General features: G+C 39.9%; 1 protein-coding gene across 1 annotated transcript in view; it reads right to left on the minus strand.

The window, feature by feature from the left end:
- The window catches only part of PRKDC (protein kinase, DNA-activated, catalytic subunit), a 448603-nt gene that overhangs the window by 85300 nt on the left and 343478 nt on the right, over positions 1-19825 (minus strand). The window contains exons 63-72 of the mRNA XM_069731310.1: positions 17135-17343; positions 16887-17025; positions 14305-14490; positions 11213-11437; positions 9324-9432; positions 8373-8484; positions 8094-8280; positions 7744-7918; positions 3233-3411; positions 1491-1671 (exon numbers count right to left, since the gene is read on the minus strand). Coding sequence (XP_069587411.1) covers positions 1491-1671; positions 3233-3411; positions 7744-7918; positions 8094-8280; positions 8373-8484; positions 9324-9432; positions 11213-11437; positions 14305-14490; positions 16887-17025; positions 17135-17343 — 1702 coding nt within the window. The remainder of the gene's footprint in view (positions 1-1490; positions 1672-3232; positions 3412-7743; positions 7919-8093; positions 8281-8372; positions 8485-9323; positions 9433-11212; positions 11438-14304; positions 14491-16886; positions 17026-17134; positions 17344-19825) is intronic.

Here is a 19825-nt window from a genome sequence, read left to right on the forward strand (position 1 = left end):
ACACAGGTTATATACAGATGATCAGGTTTTTAAATACATCAGATAGGGATTGCATACATTAGTTAGGACTGCTCTGATAAGGGTATACCGTGAAGATTGGTAGAGCAGCTTAGTATACATTTTTTGCAAAAAACGTATCAACCAAATACCCTGTTTTTTACATCTTTTACTAGCACTTGCTGATTACTGCAACATTTTTTCAAACTGAGTGTTTTTGGTTTTACTATTCTCTTTTGTGTCTTCAGATTAAAGGACAGTGTGCCTGGCACAGAGTGCTCCCTGCTTTTCATGTTCAAGCAATGTAATAGTGGCTGTAGAGTGGAGTAAAACATTTTTTGTTTTTCTTTTTAATTTCACCTCTCCTTTGTGGAGATATTAGCCATCTAAGTATTTAAAGGGAATCTGTCAGCAGATGTTTGCTACCTTATCTGAGAGCAACATAATGTAGGCAAAGAGATGCTGAATCCAATGATGTATCACTTAGATTAATGGGTACAGCAATTCTGATACAAACAGAGCTTTTAGATTTAGAAAGAAGCAGAGCTGAGGAAGCTATCCCGGCCCTCGCAAGGCTCTCCATATACAAAGTCCATAGACAGTGAGCTGCTTATAATAGGGGGAAGTGACGTTGCCAAACGCATGTAGTCCAGCAATGTTAATCTCTTAGTGATAAATCCTTCACCATTGGTAAACAACAGAATGCATTTGTGACAAGTGACACATCCCTGAATTCTGTGTTACAGCACCGATCTCCTGGGGTTTTCAGATTACATAGCAAAAACCTGCTGACAGTTTCCCTTTAACACCTAATGAGTTAACTTTAAAGTCCAGATGGGTGTTTCCCGATAGTTTTTACTGGGGGCATGTACTTCTTTTCCCAGTATGAACTGACCAATCACAAGCATGCAAACACACAACAGAAAAAAAACACCCCACAGTAGTTTAGGTTTCTCAGTGTGTGAGACGTAAGAATTCAGCTCTGATCTCAGGTCATTAGACATGTATTTCACTTTAGAGCAAGCAATCTGCACTATAATTTAGGCACATTTTTTGTTAGTAAATCTCTCTGTCTCAAATTCAACACATGACAATGACCACAATCTACCTTTGCTTGATTGCACTGCATATTCCAGCGAGAAACTAAAAATGACAGTACACCTAGCTAAATGCTTATTTGGTGACCATTATTCCTCCGAAATGTTCATCAACAATGCAAATGTTTGGTTTGCTCAAGCATATATGTGATCTCACAGGAAGATTACAATAAGCAGCTACCAGAACCGACTGAAAAAACAAAACTGGTGAGCATCATCAACGGACATTTGTCACTTAGGTAGATGCCATACACAATAAATGCCTGTATCATCGAAATCTCTGGGTTCAGTTAACATTCATCTAATAAGAGCAATTTGAGGAGGAAATGAAGCAACATCTTTAGAGCTGGATGTACCTATCACAAAAATCAATTACATCCCGAAGAACACCAGTACCTGCTGAGCCTTCCTCTAGTTTCCTAAGATGGATGTCACAAAAATCCACCAAAGTCATATAAGCTTTGACGACTCCTTTGTTACCAGTCCAGTCTTCTGAATGAGACTGTGTTTCTTCTTCAGCTTTTCTCACAGCAGAATTCAAGAAACCAAGACACTTCCTATAAAGTCCAGCAGCAATCTATGATAAAGTTGGAATAATTGGGTAATATAAAATCAACAGCACAAAAATTATTCTATACCGAGTCATAGCACTTGTCTATCTTTTAAAAGTAAAACTACTTACAGCAGGAAATGCATAAAAAAAATAAAGAAAAAAAGAACAAAAAACAACCAAACTAAAAACAAATAGAACATTCCTCCGGTGGTGGATAGGCAGGGGTTCTGTCAAGCCATGGCCACCACGATCCTTAGTCTTTTACTTTTGGGGTTATGTGAAGCAACATGTGTACGATGAATGCATCAACGACATTAATCACTTAAGACAGAGAACCACAGATGTTATTCACTTTGTTACACCAGACGTCCTTACCCGTGTGTGGCAAGATATTCACTATCGTTTGGATGTGTGTAGGGCAACAAATGGAGCCCACATCGAACTGCGCTGAATATGTATTAAACTGGGAGAGTTTTTATTTTATTTGGAGCAGATTTCACATTTCTATCGTCTTTTGTTGCTTTCCAGTGACTGGTCAAAAGTGCACCATGACTTTACAGACACACTATAATGCAGATTTTAGCCCACATTCAGGTATAGCAGCAGCTTTGAACAACTATGTGACCTGTTAAATACCCCGTAATAAACCTTTGTAATGTTTAGAGCATCAAGAAATGAATAGAAAAAAATTACAAATATGCAAGCTCTACCAAGCATACATGTTTATAGCCGAATATATCCATATAAATATTGTATAGTTATACTATAGAAAAAAAAGTATATCGTGCAGATGTTTTTTAACAACAGGAGTAATGAATTATCCTCTTGCACACCTATACAGTGGTATACGTGTCAGACTACGAGAGGGATACGCTGGGATATAATCACAGCATAAGCTCTGTATGTCATGTGAACAAATTATTGACATAGAAAATAAAAAAGAAGGTGAAAAGTAATGTAGAGGAAATGGTTTGATTGACTGCTTTTTTTTTCCAACAAAGTCTGGTAATGGGATAAGGATCTGCCAATGTGTTTGCACACAGAAGATGGAACCATTTTAAAATGGAACTTTTCTATTACCGGTATATGCTACTATTTTATCTGTATACAAAGGAAAAAATGTGGGGTCAAAGTCTGAGGCCTTGTTAAGGGTCTTGTTAGGTTTTACTTTTTTAATAATAGGTTTGAGGGGAAATTGTGATCTGCTTGTTTTAGGAATTATAGAATGACAATTAGTGGTCATGTACTTGTTAGGCCAATATTGCTGTTCTTATGCATTATCCTCTCCCCTCTGTATCAGTCTGTCACTGTAAATTCATTTACTGCAAATTATATCTATAACTTTGTATGTAACCCCTCTCATGTACAGCACCATGGAATTAATGGTGCTATATAAATAATAATTATCAAATGCTCTGCACAGTTATTGAGCTGCTCAATAAAAAGATTTTAGAAACATAGAGCCCCTGTTTAATCACAAGCCTGTATAAATAATTAGCAGGCTTTATTATTTTTTATGTAAAATGAACATGGCAATAATTGTGGAACATTACTAATACATAGCGGTGAGACATATGGCGCTTACCTCACTTGCTGATCCTGCAAGCTCTGTTACTTTTCTAGCCTTTGATTCATCAATTTCACCGAGACAGCCTGGTTCTTTGCTGACAGCATCACCCATGATTTTATAAGTGCCGCCCAGTAACATACTGTGATACCGGAATGACTGAGGAAATCTGTTTAGATCTACAAGGCTGCTGTCCTCTGTAAGAACACAAACTATATTCAGTCAGTAAGGGTCAAAAGCCATTTTTGGCTCCAATGATATTTAAAAGATTTATGTGGCTATACACAAAGAAAAGCCTTAAGGCCCCTTCACATTAAGCGACGCTGCAGCGATACCGACAACGATCCGGATCGCTGCAGCGTCGCTGTTTGGTCGCTGGAGAGCTGTCACACAGACCGCTCTCCAGCGACCAACGATGCCGGTAACCAGGGTAAACATCGGGTAACTAAGCGCAGGGCCGCGCTTAGTAACCCGATGTTTACCCTGGTTACCATGCTAAAAGTAAAAAAAAACAAACACTAGATACTTACCTACCGCTGTCTGTCCTCCAGCGCTGCGCTCTGCTTCTCTGCACTCCTCCTGTACTGTCTGTGAGCCGGAAAGCAGAGCGGTGACGTCACCGCTCTGCTTTCCGGCTCACAGCCAGTACAGGAGGAGTGCAGAGCACAGCGCTGGAGGACAGACGGCTGTAGGTAAGTATGTAGTGTTTGTTTTTTTTACTTTTAGCATGGTAACCAGGGTAAACATCGGGTTACTAAGCGCGGCCCTGCGCTTAGTTACCCGATGTTTACCCTGGTTACCAGTGAAGACATCGCTGGATCGGTGTCACACACGCCGATCCAGCGATGTCTCCAGGGAGTCCAGCGACGAAATAAAGTTCTGGACTTTATTCAGCGACCAACGATCTCCCAGCAGGGGCCTGATCGTTGGTCGCTGTCACACATAACGATTTCATTAACAATATCGTTGCTACGTCACAAATAGCAACGATATCGTTAACAATATCGTTATGTGTGAAGGTACCTTTAGGTAAGCAGACTGGGGTCTCCTATTATTGACTGCTGAACACAGAACGAATGCTAATAGAATGTTCGTCAATCAGATACTGATTTGGCTTTTATCCCAAGTCATATTACAAGACTCTTTAAAGGGTTGATTGTGAATTGTAGGATCGCTACTTCCGACAGGTGGCGCTATAAAGTTCAAGTCCTCTTTTTCTCTGAAGAGGCAATTTGCCTGTCAACTACATTGCTTTCATTTAAGCATTTTAATGTCCCACAAAACAACTGTGAAACGGCCAAAAATTCCAACACTTCAATTTCCATAATAATAATGACCGCCAAGTCTCTGCAAAACCATAGCAACCACCATTACATTCACAAAAGTATGTGGGTTAAGAAAAATGCACTAAAGGGTTATTACCACCAATCAAGTTCCCCGTATCCACTTGATATAGCTGATAACTTGCCGATTGCTAGTGGTCCCTCTGACCAAGAACGGAACTTTGCAGCCCTGTCCAGAGCGGAGCGGGGTGTGCTTGCACGGCTCCTGCTCCATTCTCTTTCTTTGGGGTTTCTGAACATGACCCGTTACTATTTCCTGAAGGCTCATACACGGCCTCTGCTTCACTCAGAGCACAGCTACACAGCCCCATTTTCAGGCTATCAAAGACCCGATCTGAAGAGTACTGGCGAATACCTTGATTTGTTGGGAATGACTCCTTAAATGTCAAAATTACCCATCTGCATTTGAGAGTTCAGTTTGTCTGTTCTACAGGCAAATAAAATTCATGGCTACAATGAATTAGTTGTATAACTGATGCAAAACATAAGAAAAGGGGGCCCCTCAGACTATGATGGGGAAAAACAAAACCAAAATAATGTGGTTGCATAAGCGTGAACACCCTTTTATTATTGGGGATGTGGAGGATTTCAGAATTAGCCAATTTAACCTGATGTTTAATAGTAATCCATACACCGCTTCACCATTTACAGTGATTCTGATTAACCTCATATAAAGTTTAGCTGTTCTAGTAGGATTTTCCTGATATTTTCTTAGTTGCATTTTACAGCAAAAGCCAAGGTCCGCAAACCGCTTACAACACAGCAAAGCATTGTGCTAAGTTATCAGTCAAGAGAAAGGTACAAAACATTTGCAAGGCATAACATATACAATAGACCTGGAGGTCCCTACAAAATTGCTGAAAAGAGAAAAAGAAAATTGGTCTGGGAGGCAGCCAAGAGGTCTACTGCAACATTAAAGGAGCTGCAGGAATTTCTGGCAGGTACTGGTTGTGTACTGTAGTGGTAAGATGCCTTTTCTTAAAAAAACCTACATCATCAATAGTGTGAAATGCATGTGGGAGAATGTCTTATGGTTTGATGAGACCAGGGCTTTAGCCAAATATGAAGGAAATTATCAAGTTACAAATAACAGTCAATTTTGCAATAAATCCTTCAAGTCTCTGATAAAAAGCTGAAGATGAATGCACTTTTCACCGTTGCAACAACCCTCCAAATCAACAAAATAATTACTTTGCCAGAAGAATATCAAAGTTTCGGAATTTCCCAGTCAGGGACCTGATCTGAATCCAATTGAAAATCTAAAAGTTGACCCGGAGAGGGCACTGTGCACAGGAGATACCCTCCTAATTTGAAGCATTACTGCAAGGAGGAGTGGGCAAAGACTACCCAAAAACACTGAATGCAGTCATAAATTTAAAGTGAACCTGTCAGCAGGATTTTGCAAGGTAACCTACATGCATTGTCAGGTTGACAGTGTTAAACTGATTAAAAGGATACCTGAGGTGAAGAAATCTGTCTTGTGGATCTTGTGTAATCAGTGTTAGAAGTTTGCAGCTAATGATATGCCTGTGCCCTGAGGCGGGACTATAGGCAGAGTCCTCTAAGCCAGAGAAACCAAGGAAAGACCTGCCCGCAGACAGCCACAAAGCACAAACATGTTCCTCATCATAGAGACAGGCTGTTTGTGCTTTGGGGCAGCCTGTGGGCAGGTCTATCCTTGGTTTCTCTGGCTTAGAGCAGGAAGATAAGACTCTGCCTACAGTCCTGCCCTGGTCACTGATTACACAAGTACCACAAGACGAATTTCCTCACCCCGGGTATCATTTTAATTAGTTTAAAAGTGCCAACCTAACAATGCCTGTAGGTTAATTAGCAAAATTCTGCTGACAGGTTCGCTTTAAAGAGTACTTTTGCAATGTTAACGTTCACACGTTCAGTATTTCGTCAGTATTTTACATCGGTATGTGTAAATCAAAATCAGGAGTGGAACAATCAGCGGAAAAGTATAATAGAAACACGTCACCACTTCTCTATTTTTCACCCACTTCTGGTTTTGGCTTACAAATACTGATGTAAAATACTGACCAAATACTGAACGTGTGTACGTGGCCTAAAAGTGTGGATATTTACGCAACCACATTATTTTAGTTCATCTTTAGTTTTCCTTTTTCCACCTGAAAATAATTCAGTCTATTTTCCAATTGAATTGTACAGCTAATGGGTGACAAAAAGGTGGAAAAATGTCTTAAATGACTCATCATATTTTTTTTTAGATGACAATAACCTGGCATTTTAAAGGGATGTGTAAACATTTTTTTTTTTACAGCCACTGTACATAGAATGGCAGCTACGTCTGTATACATGATCACACAGAGAAGACCATGAATTCTTACGAAACTGCCCGATTAACTTACTAAGCCAAAGGGAATTAAGAATTACATGTCAATAATTCTACAATACAATTGTCCCTTTGATTTTGTGTCTATTTACATAAGGAGGTCAGGGATTAAACATATCATGAATGTGAAACCAAAAAATAAGCCACAGCATAAACTGGTATACGTGCAATGTGTGTGAGTGATTTCACACTAGAAATTTCACTGACAAAACCCAAGAACAAAACAAAAACGAGCATATACAGTGTAGTAAGTAAATAGTAATAACACATGTAAACAAGGGGACTTCGTTAATCCTATTTTGATTTTTTTTAAAAAACAACGATGTTAAAGACATTCCACGGCAACAAGGTGTTCCCAATTGGGACAGTCCTATCCTGTCTCCAGTATTAGAACCTCACCTTGTGTCATCCGACCTCAAAGTTACATAAGTTGAAAAAAGACTCAGGTCTACTAACTTTCTCCACCAATTATATATAACAAGGGCAGAGCAGGTCTCCCCGAGCAGGAGGCCATGGCCAGGTGTATGAACGCTCGGGCTCCTGTCCTGCTCTGCCCTTACTCACATGGAGGTCGGCTGACACAAGGTAAGGATTTAATAATCGAGACAGGATAGGACTGTCCAGACTGGGTACACCTTGTCGCGGTGGGAAGGCTTTTATGCTTTTTAATCAAAATATAGTTAACCAAGAACCCTAAGTTATTGACTATTTACTTACTACATAGTTTATGTTCATTTTGTTTTTGTCTTGGGTTTTGTACATCATGTATAAGGTAGAAACATGCAGACAATATCTACTTTAGGCAATGACTATTGTCTAATTCTTACCGAGTAAAGAGACTGTTTTCAGTACAGTCAGTAATTTCTCAGGACTTCTCTGGCTTTGACTCCGGCTGTGACTGTAACGACAATAACTGTGGACCCAATTTATAGACCAGTCTTTGGTGCTTTTCGACTCTTGATGAAGATCTTTCAAAAGTTTCATGGCAACTGAGAAGTTGCTCTACAGAAGTGAAAAGTAGTTAGTTTGTGTTCAGAAACAAGGCAACGTGATGTGAAGTAACAGAGCAGACATAAGGCAGGCTCACAATACTGGATTACCAGTAGAGCTCTCCCACTGCACCCAGCGTCCGTGCATATAAATGCCACACCGTACAGTACTTTTCAGAATTCTCTACCTGTTTCCGGGCACTGTCAATCATCTTCATTTTCATGACAAATTTGCATTTTCTGATGAGAAAGTGCACATCTTCTTGCTTGTCTGCTTCCACGACTTCACTATCCTCACTCACACTGTCTATCTCCATACTTTCCTCCAGCTGCTGACCTGATAGTTTATCTTTGATTTTATCCAGGAAGAAGCACCTGAAAACAATGAGAATGAGTGATGAACAATACAAAGTTGATGTCAATGTAAAATGGGAACAATCACTTAGCAAATAATATGCCTGTAATACCTGTTAGTAATCACATCGTCCCAGATGTGCATGGGATCCATTTTCTCGTCTGGATACCGACTCATCCACAGACAGATCAGCCTTCTCAGAGAGGGCAGGGATGACAAATTACCTAAAAGCAATAAATAGAAAATTAAAACTTTGTAGTTTCTGCTGTAAGAAAGGTTAATCATGCTGCACTTCTTCCTAAACACAAATTGTCTCTTCAGAGAGGAAGAGGACTAGAACTCTAGTGCCACCTATTGGAAGTAGCAATCCTAACAGTCAATGTCGACCCTTTAACGAGCCTTGTCACATGACTTGGGATAAGAGCCATGCCACTCTCCGCAAGGAGAAATGATGTGACAAGGCTCGTTAAAGGGTCGACATTGACAGTTAGGATTGCTACTTCCAATAAGTGACACTAGAGCTCTAGTCCTCTTCCTCTCTGAAGAGACAATTTGCATATTTCCCAGAGGAGCATTGCGGCTTTAAGTCTCCTCACCTTGACATGCTTAACATGTCACTCTCCTCTCCGCAAGGAGAAACAATACTTCTTGGTTCCTAAATACAAAAATTCTGTAAAAATAATTGTGTGTAATAAACCTTTTTTAGTAGTTATAGTCAAAGGATGAGGAAAGCCACTGTACGGCTATAATGCAGTTTATATCATGTTCTTGTATCAGAGATTGGGGAATATTACCAATATATACCTCTGATGGAAGGAAAAAAGGAAAAATGGCAAACCGTGGAAGGTCCTGAGTGAACGAACCCCGGTATGATCTACATATAACATAATAGGTGATGCAAAAAGGGTTCTTTTGTATTGAGACAACCCCTTTTATCACATTTGATAGAAACATGTCAATTTTCAAATTTGGAAAAAAAGGGACATTTAAGATGTTCACAGACATAATACAGTATAAAGCATTTCAAATGCAGAATTGTTGATGAAGTATCAAAATAAAATACCAGGAACGCTGATAAAGTTGATAAAATCCTGAGTCTCTGTCAGAGCTTGAACTGTCTGCAATTCTGTTAATCTGCTGTGATATAGCAGTGAGTCAATACTTGAATAGTTCTAAGAAAAAAAAAAACCAGACATAAGATCTCTCATTTTACACACAAAGTCCTAATATTAATGAATATAACATATGCTGGTATGGGGAACGGAAAATAAAAGGATATATTTATTTTTGTGAGTTATGAGGCTCATTGATTCTTGTAACGGAGAGGACCGTAAAGATAATATAAGTAAAAGCACAAAACTTTTAATAAATGGGTTAGATGTGGAATTGAAAGTCCTATGGGAACTTTTCAGGAGGAATTGTTTTTTTACTCCCTGAATAAGCACATTGCGAAACACACCAAGTGCGAGACAGAACAGCGGATCATCACAATATGAACCAGTGTCTTTATCAGTTCCCCAAACCTGTCCATAATTAAACAGAACACATAAAATGTTACACTCTAATAATAATTAACTAATGTATTTATTGTCGTGTGTCTATTTTAGATAGATGCTGACAAATTTGAAAGTCTGTATCTATCTGAAAACCTATTTACATCAGCATTTTTCTTCAGAAGAGAGCCAGCATCATGTGTGCATGACGTACTAGGGTCCATCTGTCTGTTCTGCTGCACATGCAAAAAAGAAAAAAACCCTAAAAAGATACCTTTATTTATACTCTTAAAATTACATCAATAAAAAAATCAAATGTATAAACTAACACCAACAAAGAGCTGGGTGGGCCGATGCAGTGGACAAAAAAGACCAAGGGGGAGAAAGGAAAGAGGATGACAAATTCCTCATCAGACCCTAATAAGATCCTAAATGACCTGTGCCCTACTTAACAGTGGAGGTTGGCACCCTAAAATTCGATGTGGCGCCCCCACTCCGCGTCGGCTGCCCTTATGTCCCTACACCGCCCTAGCCACTACCCAAACCCAAATCCCTCCACACCATACACACAAAAAGACCAGCTCTAACTGAGTAACCTTAACCTTACAGAAATTTGTTTTGCCTAGACAGTGAGCCAACAAGAAGGTTTGCCAATCAAATGCGGCTCTAGTTAATTTTTAACATTTTTAACAATGTGTCAACCAGTTTGGACCATACCTGCATATATCTATGCTCAAAAAAGGGTGATAATACAGGGTATTCTATAGTTTGATAGTACCTGTTGACTGTAACATAATATGCATGCAGACAAACAGCGTTAATATACTCCCTGTACTTCACATCCACATATGTAATAGACTGACAGAGTAATATATCTCAGCGACCAGTAATTTGACCTAACATGCTGGAAAAATAGTGAACACCTTGTTGCTTTCTCAGTAAAGCATAGTATACCAAGGAGCTTTTCTGCTAAGCATCATAAATATGTCATCATATGAATTAAGCAACGGCATGCTAGGAACATCATGAAGATGATGATAGGGAATCACCACACCCCATTTAAGCTCAGCCCATTTTAGGGGAATTGGCATGTAAACACCAAAAGATGCCATTTTGTTTGCCCATGTCTGCATTGTGGGGAAATGTGAAACTTTTCAAAGCATGTGCCATAAATTTGAAGCAAAACTCTGTTGTATTGAGGCCACAGTGTATGTAGTATACCCGAGTTGTAGTAGATAAATTTAGTGTTGCCCTCCAATATCAGCGCTTCGTGGCATCAACTGAATAAAAACAGTTATTTTACTTTATCGATTAAAAATGTCATTTGGTCATCCAGCTCTGGACATTATTTTATTTAAAAAGTGAAAATAAACAATGTAAATGAATTTAGAAAACGTCTTAACAAGCACAGATTGATATCTACATACATCCTTACATACGCATAGGCAGCCATGATTACCTGGATGAACATTTCGATCCCATTTGTAATGTAATATCTCGCTCTGTCAAAATCATCTTGTAAAATGTACAGAAGACTCATTTCCTGACTGTAGAAGGTTTCAATTAACACTTTTCTGTGCTGAATCTTCATGGCATCATCAATAAATGTTAATAAGGACTGGTCATGTTTTCCATTCAGGAGAAGTTTTACTTTACTGCGAATCATGTAAGGAAGATACGTTTCCTGTTTTGAGAAAAAAATGTGGTCAAACAAAAATGCTGTTTTCTTTCAAGTACAGGGTGGAGCGCGGTAATTTGCTGATTTGGGAATGAAATAAAAAAATTATGATCATTAGAAAAATTTATTTTATATTTTAATTATACTGAACAGTAATGGAATTTTTAAATTACATGGTTTTAAATAGTGTATCTGGCAAATGTCGACCTTCGCTATCCACACACTGCTGCATACGTTTTCTGAAGTTTTCATGAACTCTAACAAGCATGTCCACTGGTATTCTGCCAATTTCAGCTTCAATATTGTTCCTTAGGTTTTCCAAGGTGTTGGGACGGTTGATATACACCTTAGACTTCAGGTAACCCCAAAGGAAAAAATCGCATGGGGCTAAATCTGGTGAGCGTGCTGGCCAGTTCACATCTCCCCTCAAAGAGATAAGCCGTCCAGGAAACATTTGCCTCAAACAATTCATGGTAACCCTCGCTGTGTGTGCAGTGACACCATCCTGTTGGAACCATGTATCCTCTAGTTCCATTGCCTCAAGAGCCGGCTGAAAATAATCCTGTATCATAGACAAGTACCGTTCGGAGTTCACAGTTATGGCACGACCATTATCCTGAAAAAAGTAAGGACCAATGATGCCTACTCGTGATATGGCGCACCATACAGTGAAAATGAGGTGAAAATGTGCCTCATCAGAAAAAAACACAATTGCGTCACGGGGTATCGTTGCTAACATGTCTTCACAAGAGGTCCGCCGTGTCAAATAGTCCCATGCTGACAAATGTTGGACCACGCACATTTTATACGGGTGAAAATTCAGTTCATCATGAAGAATCCGGTGGAGATAACGTCTTGAAATGCCAAGAGCAAATGATTGCTTCCGAGCAGAGCGTTTCGGAGATTGCAGTACTGCTGCTCTAACTCTCTCGATGTTTTGTGGTGTTGTAATCCTTCTCTCAGGTCCCCTTCGTACACATGACACATTCCCTGCTGTTCTGAATGCATTCACCCAATTTACAATTGATTGCCGTCCAGGAACACGTCCGCGTGGAGGAACAGCGAATTGTAAACGAAAAGCACGCTGCACTGCAATGATCGAGTGGGCATTTGAAAAATACGCTTCAACACAAAATGACCTCTCCTCACGTGTCCACTGCATGATGGCAACTGAAAGGCAGAGGAATACAAATCTCCCATCAGCCACTGTAAGCCACACCCACTCTCCCCTCTCTTCGACCGACAGTGCCGCCACAGCATGCAGTGCAAAAAAGCAAATTACCGCGCTCCACCCTGTATAAAGACATTTTACTAATTGGAATGTCTACCTTCACATTTATTAGAATGAAGGCAATCTGGGCTATGAACTTATAATATTTTTGTGGCACTTATCACTGGTCAGGGAGTGTTCCTGTAACTCATTACTTTATCATGAATTGAGGGTGAGGGGTGGGAGAGGGAATAAGACATTATGAATTGGGAGAGTGCAATTTTAATGACTGGGGGGGGACATGTTATTATGATGAATTGGGGGAGCGAATAAACACAGTAGTGGGGGGTGGGCGTGACTGGTGATGGATTTGTGTAAAGAGTACAGCAACTAATTAATTGATATTTTTGTTAGGCAGCTGAACAATGTGCAATTAAAGAAAATTTGTCACATGTTTTTGATATGTAATCTGACAGCAGCGTGAGGTAGGGGGAAAGACCCCAATTCCAGTGAAGTATCACTTAGTTTACTGGGTACAGCAGTTAGTGTAACTTTTCCCACACCACAGCTTTCTATGTACATTGTATAGTGACAGAGAGCTGCTAATCAGTGCTGGGGTGTGGTTGGACTAGGATGCACGAGGCCTGTTGTCCTCTAGTGATAATCAGCTAATGCTGATCATATTGAAACAACAAAACACAGCCCACTAAGTGACACGTCACTGGAATCAGAGTCTCTGCTCCTACATCATGGTGCTCTCAGATTATATAGCAAATATCTTAATGGGGTTAAAGTGCTGGTTTAAAAATGTATATTTTGAATAGTGGGCTTCAAAATAACTAATTATATACCAATGGTGTGGTACATAATATATTCCGTGGTGTAGGGTGGGGGATTTTACACAGGACCATGCACTGCAAGAATGATGATCTTTTGTGCTGTGCAAAAGATCATTTCACTCAACGAACGAGCATTTTGCTCGTTATCCATAGTGCATTCCCTTATTATTTAACATCTTCTCTTGTTTAGTATAGTGTTGTCCCTCATTACATAGCATTCCCTCTTGTTATGTATAGCACTGCACCTTATTAAATAGTATCCTCTATTGTTATGTATGGAACCGACAAAGAAACATTTGGCATACCGCTATTTCGCTCTATATTTGCAGATTGAGAACTTTGACTGATGTGCAGCAATGCACTTTTGTGTTCATCACATGACCTCCCAAAAATATTATTTGACATGTGAAACATCAAGTGCTGGAGAGGAGGTCCAAGCACTTTAAACTGAAATGGGGGGCATAGTTACATGTAATTCGCCCCTGCAGACATCAGTAATATTTATGCAATCATTACATACTCATTATTCCTGTTTCTCCACCTTCATCTTTTTGTGTATTTTTTATGCATTTTCTGTATTTATGTACTTTTCCTTTAAAAACGTGAGTGTTGTAATCTGAGTATTTACGAATAAACTTCTTTTTTTTATCCCATCATGTGGCCTATTCATTTGAACATGGATTTACAGGTATTTTGTTGACTTAAGTTCCTGTATTCAACTATAACGTCACATTGTAAGCAAAAAACAGTTTTCGGTTGATTATAGTGTGTTATTTCCTTCACATGTAGGTTATAATATAAGTAAAAATAAATGCAGAAATCACCTCGTAGAAAGGGTCGCTCCACATCTTGTTGAGGTCTGGCTGCTTTTGACTGTCAATGTTTACGGTCGAGCAATACTGCAGTGGTTCCCACTCGGTGAGATGATTGTAACAGTCCATGGATGCGATCTCCCAAAAATCCTTCTCCGCATCAGAAGGTTCTCCATCATCAAATGTCTCCTGCAGAGCCTAGTACCAGAAAGACATCCAGATTTAATCCACTTTTCACATGGCATCGGTAAACTGTACACTGGCAATCTCAAGTCACAAAAAAATGCTTACCCAAATATTGTCACATGAGACCACATACTGTAAGGTGATCACTTTCATCGCTAGTACCACCTTTAAAAATCAGGCCCATTTGAAAGGAAAAGTAACTTTGCACATTAGAAAAAAAAAAAAATTCTAGTTGCCCACCCTTTTTCCCCATTGAAAACAAAACATTATTTTTTTTTTCAAAAATAAATGTGTGGTATAATGGTGTCTGTGAATGTCCGGTCTATCAAGCTATAACGTTAACCTCATTGATAAATGCTGCAGAGAGATAAGAATAAGAAGTGATGAAAACTCCAATATGTAGTAATAAAATTGTCGGCTCACCAAGAAAAAAAGCCCTCACACAGTTCCACTGGCCAAAAATAGGGCACATTTTTTTTTATTTTTTTGTCTCTTGGAAGAAGGGGAGGAAAATTAAAGTGCAAAAACTCCCAGAAAACTCAAGTTGGGATGGGGAATTTTTTTCATAGTTTAAAAAAACAATTTTTAATTACTTTATTTTTCAGTCTGCATAAAGGAATTGAACCCGTGACTGTCCGATGTCTTATATTACATACTGAAATACAAAAGTACTGCAGTATATAGTAAAAATCACCAACCCTATGAAGCCCAACAACAGGCTGGTCTTTACAGGAGCATTGTCATGGCAGGCACCAGCAGGCCCTCGACTGCCAAGGCAGGCATTCAGCAGCCTGTGGTACTGTAACGGTCTGATGGGCACATGGTCCCCCCCGGACAAAGCGTTTTAAATCTTGAAATGCCTATGTCAATGCTTGACAGCTGCATTTAAGAGGTTAAAAGCAGCAGCTGGGGCTGTTAACGGGCAGATGCTGTCTGGGTAAAAAAGGCAGTGAATGCCTGTATGATGCAAGCTCAGTTTCAGAGCCTGCATCGAAGATGGGGATGTACCAGTACGACCAATGCCTGGAAGGGATAAAAGGGAGAATGTATTTATCTCACCCACAATTGCCTTTAAAAAACACTCCTTATTACCATTTGCCAATTAGGGTGCTCAGTGCACCCTTGGTGGGGCTGAGCAGCTGCAATGCACTGTTCCAACCCCTGAATTTTGACAACCTGCTTCAGTACTGTAGCGCAGAACATTTTTGCTGAGTTTTATGTGTCAAGTCTAGGCTGGTTACAAAAAGAAGGTTTTGCTGCATTTTTTTTACTGCAGTTTAAATCAGGTACATTTGTCTCTTGTGCATGCTGATAAAGTCCAGTGCATAAAAAAAAAATCAGATTCAACTTCATCAGTTTCTGGCATCAGAAACCCGATACCTACGTTTTTTGCACTACTCATTGCTTTCAATGAAAAACGCAGAAAAAAACGCTAAAACAAGTAACAGGATGCAGTTTGCAAACACCAAGCTCTTATGACAAAACAGTCAAGAAAAAAAAAACGTAGGTGTGCGCATGAGATTTCTGAAATCTCATTGACTTTGTGAGTACTGTGACATGCAGATGAACATTTGCAAAAAAAAATAAGCTGAAATAAAAAAATGTATCAAAAACGCAACGTGTGAACATACCCTTATATAGGAACTCCAGCAGTGAGTGAGCGCAGACGCCAGCTGTTCGCTCTTGGTAAGCCAGCACTGAGAATCGCCAGAGAAGGAGGCAGAATACCCAATTTCAGGGGCAGAGTAGTGCACTCAAGCTGCTTAGCCATGCCAGAGGCTTTAATAGAAGTTGGCCAACAGTCATTTAGACAAAAGCCATTTATCCAAACCCCAAGATGCATGTCATGGTCTTGTGTACATGTGGTCTTAATGGTAGAGGGAGAAGAGGGCACTGTTAGGCCCTTCTGGTGGCTTATCTCCCTTATGACACTTGCCGTTCCTGTTTTCACTACCAAATAGTGAATGTTAATTCTGCATACAAATTAACTGTGGCGCAGTGGATAGCACAGCAGCCTTGCAGCGCTGGAGTCCTGGGTTCAAGCCCCACTAAGGACAACATCTGCAAAGAGTTTGTATGTTCTCTCCGTATTTGCGTGGGTTTCCTCCGGGTACTCCGGTTTCCTCCCACATTCCAAAGACATACTGACAGGGAATTTAGATTGTGAGCCCCAATGGGGACAGCAATGATAATGTGTGTAAAGCGCTGCGGAATATGTTAGCGCTATATAAAAATAAAGATTATTATTATTATTAACAATATTAATAGAAAAAAAAGGTATATTGATTGTTTAGAAAAGAAAATACTGGTCTGTTTAATAAAATTAGATGTCAATGAACAATGATCTCATGCTATCTCTAATACTGTACATTATTGACCTCCTGCTAATTCATAACCTACGCACATACCTTATCATAAAGCTTAGCAGCTTCTCCATAGTCAGATCTTGCTTCTGCATCCAACGCACACTGAGTAATACTTTTTGTTCCAATCTTATTACTGAAAATGCCTCGAAGAACATCATAGTCACCAATAGAGCGATACAACCTTAAAGAACAAAGATCTGTTGTTAAACTCAGAGAATAAAACACATCACAAACTGAGCGGTCACATGTCTATGACTATATAAGAAACCTTCTACATCCATAGGACTCACCGAGCAAGCTGTATCCATCTCTGAACATCTGGAGGAATGTTGGTCCTTCCACGCTTCTTCTTCGATGGAGGTTCCTCTGGTGGTGATATGAACTGTAATGCTTTCTCGAGCAGCAGTATGCCGATTGACTGCTGCAAACTTTCTATGCTACTTGTGCTGACACTTGCTGGGTTTAGAAGAAGCAGCTCATTATGTTGGTAACACATATCCTAAATAAAAATCAATTTTTTTTAAATATATATACACATTTTGCAAGTCAAATACCGTATATAGTTGAGTATCCATTTTTTTAGGCTGAAAGTGCCCCTCTCAGCTTATACTCGAGTCATTGTCACAGCGGGTCGGGCAGGGGAGAGGGGTCGGCAGCTGTCCATCATAGTCACCTGCTCCCAACACATCTCTGCATGTCCCTGCTTCTCCGGCGCCCGCAGCTCTTCCAGTGTTCAGCGGTCACGTGGTACCGCTTATTAACGTAATGAATATGGATGCGACTCCACTCCCATAGGGGTGGAGCCGCATAATCATTACTTTAATGAGCGGTACCACTGACTGCTGAACACCGGAACAAGCTGCCGGCGCCATAGCATCAGAGAAGCAGGGACCGCACCGGGAGGGTGAGTATAACGGGGGAGGTGAGCCATGCGATATTCACCAGTCCCTGTTCCACCGCTGTGCGCCGCTCCGTCTTCCATGTCCTCTGCCTGTGACGTCAAGGTGTGACGCGCAGTGGTGGAACGGGGACAGGTGAATATCGCAAGTGCTGGTGTCCCCGCCTGCTCAGGACAAGAGGTGAGTATGTCATTTTTTTTTTAATCGCAGCAGCATATGGGGCAAATGTTTATATGGAGCATCTTATGGGGATATAATCAACTTTAATGCAGCATTAAATGGGGTACATTTTCTATGGAGCATCTTATGCGGCCATCAACCTTTGTGCAGCAATATATGGGGCATAATATTCTATGGAGCATCTTATGGGGCCATAATCAAACTTTATGCAGCACTGTATGGGGCATATTTTTGTATGAAGCATCTTATGGGGCCCATAATAAACTTTTTGGAGCATTATATGGGGCATATTTTATTATGGAGCATCTTATGGGGCCCATCATGAACTGAATGGAGCATTATATGGGGCTCCTGATTCAATATGGATATTCAAAAACACTTAGCTTACTGATGTCTCAATTAATTTTACTTTTATTGGTATCTATTTTTATTTTTGAAATTTACCAGTAGCTGCTGCATTTTTCACCCTAGGCTTATAATCGAGACATCAGAACCAAAAAAATGGAGTAGACACAAGATCTCACAAATCATTATAAAAACACACAGTTTATTAGATAGGTATAAAAGAACAATAATATCAACAATAATACATAGTACACAGGAACTATCTGAGGAACAGACTAGTGGTATAGCAGAGAGTTCATGGGAACACAAAAAGTATATTGTACCATGGTAGAAGCCCAGTCCATATACCGATGTACACACTACAAGGGGCACAGCTTGTCATCAAATCCATAACCACATCATATAGGTCAGAATATAGCCAGCCACGAGGTGCACCGGAGTAATTATAAATGCTTACCCATGGTATAAAGTAAGTCCCACGGACTCCCTGACGCCCCTGACGCGTGTTTCGCGGTCCAGCTTTCTCAAAGGGAAGACGCACATAAACTAGTCTCTCAGGTTTATATAAGGGGAAACCGGAAGTGTCTGAGGGAAGCGGCGCACGCGTCCCGGACTACATTACCCATCATCCAAGTGGCCGTCAAGGAGGAAGTGCACATGTGGGCGGAACTCCAGCCTCTGATGTCACTGAAACATGCACACTCCACCAGGATAGATAGCCACCGAGACAAGGGGAATACAGCAGTCAGGGTACGTGTGCGCACCAACAGCCACCATCTTGTTGAAGACCAGGTCAAGCGGCCATGATCTTAAGGATAAAAGGGAAAGATTAACCCCGTAGCGCTCAAAAATGGTAAGTTAAAATTAAAAATAGTGACACATATTTATAAAAAGAATTTTGTGTCACAGGCATAAGATTAATGTTGTGTCAACGTGGTCTTCAAAATAGAAGAAATATAAAGTGCATCTTAGTGCCATTAATCATAATGGATAAATAAAGTGCACATGTGCAAACAGTATATCATAGGGCCCACTTCAGATCCATTATGACATATTCTGCGCTGATAAATATAAGTGCTATGCCCCCCCAAGGCTGAATCATATAGAACGGAAACAAAAACAAAAAAAGTGAACGTACCAAATAATAATGAGTAATAAATAGCCAAAAGGCAGAAATAAATAAGATGAAATAAAATAAATAAAATAAAAAGACAATAAATGAATAATGAAAACAACAATAGAGAGAGCGACGGAGAATTTCCTTTTTCTAAGTCCATCTTCATAAGCGGCCGGAACTGTCCCATATAGATTGTATGGAAGAGAATCCTAAGAGAGATCCGGTTTCCCCACTACACATATACATAACTAAAAGAGACAAAGACACAAATTAAAAAACAAAATAAAAACAAATGGTAAGAGAAACTCCCAGGGATAAGCGGAGAGAACATAGTTAAACCAATTACCAACGCATGAAGGGTTGAGAATAGGAGTGGTAGAACAGGGATGTCAGAATACCACAATACACGAGAAAAGAGAGATCATAAAAATGGGATAAAA

Source organism: Ranitomeya imitator, chromosome 6, assembly GCF_032444005.1.
Source record: "Ranitomeya imitator isolate aRanImi1 chromosome 6, aRanImi1.pri, whole genome shotgun sequence".
NCBI lineage: Eukaryota > Metazoa > Chordata > Amphibia > Anura > Dendrobatidae > Ranitomeya > Ranitomeya imitator.